Genomic DNA, 6000 nt, shown 5'->3' on the forward strand with positions numbered 1-6000 from the left:
ATTATCTCCAAATGTTTCATGCTGATCCTAGAGAGTCTCAGTAAGCAGTAAAAGAGATCACTTAAAATAGGTTGGTATACATGTAGAGATCCAAAATGTGTACAATTCTAAGAAGTCATCACTCTCTTCAGATGGGGACAGACCTTTGTTGAGTTAGCATGCATAAGGCTCAGTGGATGAGGGCACCTGGAAAAAGTTGCTTTAGGTTTATTGTCTTTTTTTTCCTTACAGTATAGCACAAAGATGAATAATAATGCAGCTCAGGAGGCTGATGTCTCATTTTAAATCCTAATATCTGCTTGAACAGATCATTGTTTTCAAAACTTTTAGAACTGCTAGGGGATTTCTCAAGACCTCAAATTCACTTAGACATTTGTCAATGAATGTTCTCTTGGAAAAGCTGTACAATGCTCTATATAATTAATTTTCATTCTTACCTTATTGGCATAGTTACTGAAATGAAAAATGGTAGCCAAAACTTCGTGTAAAGAAGGTCAGTATCACCAGTGTGATTCCCTGTCTCCTTTCTCCCATCCTGCCATGAGCGTGTGACTCCATTTTTTTTTTTTCCCATGGCATAGTGTATATCCTGACGAGTGTGCATCTGCACACTGCTGTTCATGGGAGAGCTTTGCAAGGCAGAATGGGACAGTCAGAATATAGCTGTTTCCGTCATTGGAACAGTCAAGCTGGGTGTGGGTAGCACTGTATGAATGGATCGTCAAGGCTAGAGGTTTGGTAAGCTCGGGTTATGCAGATCCTGTGCTCTCCCCAGAGCTCAGGAGAGTGTGGGTAGATGTGACACGACTATCAGTTGGAATACGGAAGGAGAGGTATCGTGGTAGAGATTTGCAAAAGAGTTCCCCTTCCAGCTTGGACTGGCAGGGGAGAAGGAGCCCTGGATATTAGCAAAGGCTTGTTGGAGTGGACTTGCCCCATGCTGAATCCTGAGGGGTGGGTAGAAGGGAGTGTAGCAGGGAAGTGAGTGAAGGGTATTCCCCAAAATACTTTTAAGGAGCTTACTAGACCGTGGCCTGGTGGCCAGCCAGGTCAGTAGCAAGTCTTGCCCAGGGTTCTGGGGTCTGATGTATGAGTTAGTGCATATCAGCGCTATCATGCTGAATGCTGAATGCAGGCCACCCTTCCTTGCAGTCTCCCACTACTGATCCCCAGGGAGGACACAGAGACCTAGAGGAGATAAGAAACCAGCTCAACTCAAGCCTTAGCATTGAGATCCCTTGAAGTTAGCCCATCTGTAATGTTTATCAGTTGTTCAAATTCTGTCTCTCCTTCACTGTGTTCAGATTCACTGGATGCTTTGTAAGGGGTGTGATCATGGTTGGAAAAAAGGAAAGTTCAAATGATAAACATACTGAAACTTCAAGTAACCTTTTATGCCCAATGTGCCATACTTCTGGTTTTAAATAATGTCCATGACAACAATACAAATATTCTAGAATTCCAGTGGTTACATTTGGGCAGATAAAATTTAAGTGTGTTCCTTGTGGTATTTGAGTAGTTATATTCTTGTGGAGTTCATATAGATGGCTTTTATATTAATTAGCTTTGCTTTCAAGTTTTTTTTTTGGTTTCTTTACTTATAATATGTGCTTTTTTAACCATGTTTGTTAAAGATATGCACTCAGAGATTCTTTCTTTAATACCTTTACTCCACATTCTGCTCAGAGAATTGATTCTTTCTGCGTGACATCATGTTGCTTTTTCCTGCTCATATATCAGCTGTTTATTTTTCTTTTTTTCTTTTTTTTTAATTTTATTTTAATTTCTCCCTGTCTTTTCTACCTTCCCTCCCCCTTTTCCCCCCTTTCTCTTTTGTTTTTCTTTTGTCTTCAGCCTATTCTGCAAACTTGGAGTTCTTGTCAGGCATAGGATTTCACTATTTGGTAAGGAGACCCTTGAAACGAATACGAGCATGGCCATCACTTGGTTTTCTTTGCCAGTTTTGCACTGTGTTGTGTGCTGCTATGTTGCATGAATGCATGTTTGCATGGCTGCATGCATGGTCGTCATAGGCCAAGATAAGGTCCTCGAGGTTGTTTGTAAGTAGCATTATCTGTGGTGAAATTGAAGACTGTAACTTTTTCATGCTGGTCCAAAGCACATTTGGGAAAATCAAAAGGTTTTATTATGAAAGAGAAAAATGAATGCAAGTGGCAGCTTCTGCCGTGTTTTATTTCAGAGGGGTGAAGCAGAACCGGGCCCTCGAATTTGTCTATTTCCAATAGATTGCAGAATGAGCTGTCATAAATCAAAACATTTTAACTGCACTTATTTTAATTTTTTTTTTTTTTTGTAATGCTCTTGACTACAGATCTGCATGTTGACTGCATTCCAGACACTGGAGCTTCATAGTAGAGACAGTGAGGCAAGGACTTTACTTGGCAAAAGGGACTTTTTGAGTCCATTTTTGTTTGTGTCTGGGTATTCACGTAACTAAAGTCCGCCCATCCGAGCACCTGCTTGTGGACACTTTCCACAGGTCCTCCTTGCTGTGGAGCTGTAGGACCCAAGAGAAACTGGCAGAATTTGTGTTTTAATTTCCTGTCTCTGCTTTTATAAACCACAAAAGCAAACTTCAGCCCTGTGCGCTCTAGGTGATGAGACAGTGTTGGGGTAATATCGGTCATAAAATATTGAGTGTACTGATACAGATGTTGCGAGTTCAATTCCATTTACAGGAAAAGCTAAGGATTATGTCATTTCTTTAAAAGCCACAATGAATGATCGGAGGAATAGGTATGTGTGTGTATATATCTTCTCTCTCTCTCTCACACACACACACATACACACACACATTACTTTTAAGTCCTTTAAAACAGTCTATTTTTTGAGAAATGATAGTTTCTGGATATAATTCCTTAAACCTCTGTTTGGTTTCTAATTTTATTAGATCCAATATTTGGTGCTCTTAAATTTAGTAATTGAAGGTTCTATTTCATTTAAATTGCCTGAGTTTTTGCATTAATGTTTCAGTTATCCCAAATCAATGTGCAGATGATCTTCAAGATAATTTCTAGTTTACTGACCTTTGTTTGACTTCTCTTCAACACAGAAAAATTTCTGTGAACATTGTGGAGACAGAATTATACACTCTTCAACTTTCTCGTAATAACAGTAGATTCAAGTGTCCTCCGTTTGTCTTATTATATATCATTCTTTTTTTTTATTTTTTTTAATTTTTTTAAAAGATTTTATTTATTTATTTGAGAGAGAGGATGAGAGGAGAGAGAGAGCACATGAGAGGGGGGAGGGTCAGAGGGAGAAGCAGACTCCCCGCTGAGCAGGGAGCCCGATGCGGGACTCGATCCCGGGACTCCAGGATCATGACCTGAGCCGAAGGCAGTCGCTTAACCAACTGAGCCACCCAGGCACCCTTATTATATATCATTCTGACGGGGACCCCTTTTCTCAAGTGCAGTGTTTGCATTCTTACTAATGAGCGTAATAATACTTTCTTGTGTGCTATTTCTAACTTCTTGCATATTGTAAATTCTTGGTTTTCTATGTTATATTTCACTATAATTTTCTTTAAAATTTTTTTTGAGGTATTCCACATATAGAACAAAATACACAAATCTTGAAGATAGCTTAATGATATAGTTTGTTGAAATTTTACGTATATATATGGATCAAGACATAGAATATTTCCAGCATCCCAGAAGCCTCCCTTGTGCCATTTCCCAATTTATTATCTTCTGCAAAGAAATTATATGTAGACCTCCATTACCGTGGGTTAATTTTGCCTATTCTTTAATCTCCTGTTTTTTTTTAAGGGTCCAGTAATTGAAGATAAATGCACAATAAAACTTGTCATACCTCCACTTTAACATCCATTCCATCCCTATGTGATGCTGATATCCCATTTAGGCACTGTATCTTAAACCCCTTAGCCTTTAAATACTATTACTTTTATTTTTAACAGGAATTTCCTGGAGAGCTACTATGTGTCTTTGCCTCAAAAGTGTATTTGTGTGTCTTCTTTATATTATTCTAGCCTCTCTTGTTTTCATTGTTTCAAATTTGCTTTGGCATTTGCCTGTAAAGTAATACAAACTTCAAGAGGCCTTCATTAATCAAACATTTTCTAATACAGACTGGTCAAGTTATTGGAATTTTAAGTCTTATCCATGTCATCTCTACACTTGACAGTTATAACCTGACTTTAGACACTAATAGGATGTCCCGGGAAAATAGTGGGCTTCGAATCGGAAAACCAAGATTTAAACCTAGATTTAAGTGCTGTATTTGCAACTAGACCAGCTGAATGATTTAGATAAGGGACTTGACTTCTTTGAACTCTTGTTTTTGTTTCTTTTTTTTCATTTTTAAAGTAGGTTAGAATGTCTCCTGATCTTAGAGATCAGTTACACATAGCTGATCTAATGTAGGGTAATGAATGCTCAAGTGCTGTGGAAACTTTAACTGTCCAGCTTTCAGATCTAAGGGATTCCTAGTCTTATTTGCACAGTTTTTATTTAGATAAATCAAACTACAAATGAACCAGACTAGGGGACTTGGCTATTTAAAGTACCTGTACAATGAAGGCTCTATAATCTTCCCGTTTCCAGAGTTCAGTGGAAGTGGTATGCCAGGTATTTATTTTTGATGTGTCAGTTCTGCCATTGTGGATTTCCCTAAAGAGAGAGACCTAATGATATATATGATATATATATACAGTGGCCCTTTATAATCCTATTAATCTCTTATTTTTTTTCTTTCTCCCTTCTTTTACATGATACCATTTTCCATATTCTGATGGAATAAATGAATAAACTGATGATCAAAATGTTTTTCCTGTACTGACTTAGTTCAAAAAACTTTTTATGACTTAAGCTAAGGGTAAATTAAGATAGTTTGAAATGGAGGTTAGCAAAGAAATACTTGGGCTTTGTGTCTTATGAACAATGAGCAAAGATAAAGATGTAGAAAGATACACATTAGCCTTCAACATATCAGGAAGGTGAGATTGGAGACACAAGGGGGAACATTAATGTAAACCAACAGACAAAATACTTGTGGTGAGGTCAGGGTTTGATGAGTAATGGACTGTTTATTCCAAGCTGGCTACCAGGTTGTCATTGTACCTCCAGACCTTATCTGTAGTTGAAACTTACCTGATATATTGAAGATTCCCCCAGTTTTGACTTCTCTTTGTGTATGTCTTTTACCTACTTTAAGATACATTCTATACATTGAGGCACACTAAGAATTAAAGAGATCAGTCATGTTTTTATGCTTCATATGTTCTTTTTGAGGTGTTTAAACCATTTCATTTTATATTTGAAAAAGGTAAGTTTTTTAAAAAGGGAAACAAGCCCTTTTCCCCAGAGAACAGTAGTTCTGGTGTATCCACTAAAGTGCTTTATGGAAAAAAATAATAAATTAGTGTCTTCATAATATATATATAGGCTTTCTGTTTGAATTCTGGAATGCTTGTCAGTGATTGTAAGTTGGTGCACTCTAGTATTTTAGAAAATTGGTTAGGGCGTGGATAAGACCCAGGCAAGCTGAGAAGCAGTAAGGATCCCATTGGCCATTTTCAAGGACCCATTATTGATTAATGGAATATCGCTTTTAATCCCATCATTTTATCCCACTTCTGCTAAGTGGAAATTCTGATTACTAATGTCAAGGCAGTTAGAAAATACATAAGCCCTCCTATTACAGCCCATTTAAGCCTTTCAGTCAGTTTTAGAGGAAGCAGAATCCGTAACTAAGCCTCCAACAGGGACAGAGATGGTGCCACAGGTGTATGCAAATCAGGGCTTCTTCTTTTTTTTTTTTTTTTTTAAAGATTTTATTTATTTATTTAATTGACAGGGAGAGAGAGAGAGACAGCATGAGAGGGAACACAAGCAGGGGGAGTGGGAGAGGAGGAAGCAGGCTTCCGGCTGAGCAGAGAGCCCGATGTGGGGCTCGATCCCAGGACCCTGGGATCATGGCCTGAGCTGAAGGCAGTCGCTTAACCAACTGAGCCAC

At 38.2% G+C, this 6000-nt stretch overlaps 1 protein-coding gene across 1 annotated transcript in view; it reads left to right on the forward strand.

Annotated features, from left to right (window-relative positions):
* The window catches only part of RYR2 (ryanodine receptor 2), a 652366-nt gene that overhangs the window by 510935 nt on the left and 135431 nt on the right, over positions 1 to 6000 (forward strand). Inside the window, exon 63 of the mRNA XM_081824340.1 lies at positions 1855 to 1904. Coding sequence (XP_081680466.1) covers positions 1855 to 1904 — 50 coding nt within the window. The remainder of the gene's footprint in view (positions 1 to 1854; positions 1905 to 6000) is intronic.

Source organism: Leptonychotes weddellii, chromosome 6 (assembly GCF_054177405.1).
Source record: "Leptonychotes weddellii isolate Sample4059 chromosome 6, ASM5417740v2, whole genome shotgun sequence".
In the NCBI taxonomy this organism is placed as follows: Eukaryota; Metazoa; Chordata; class Mammalia; order Carnivora; family Phocidae; genus Leptonychotes; species Leptonychotes weddellii.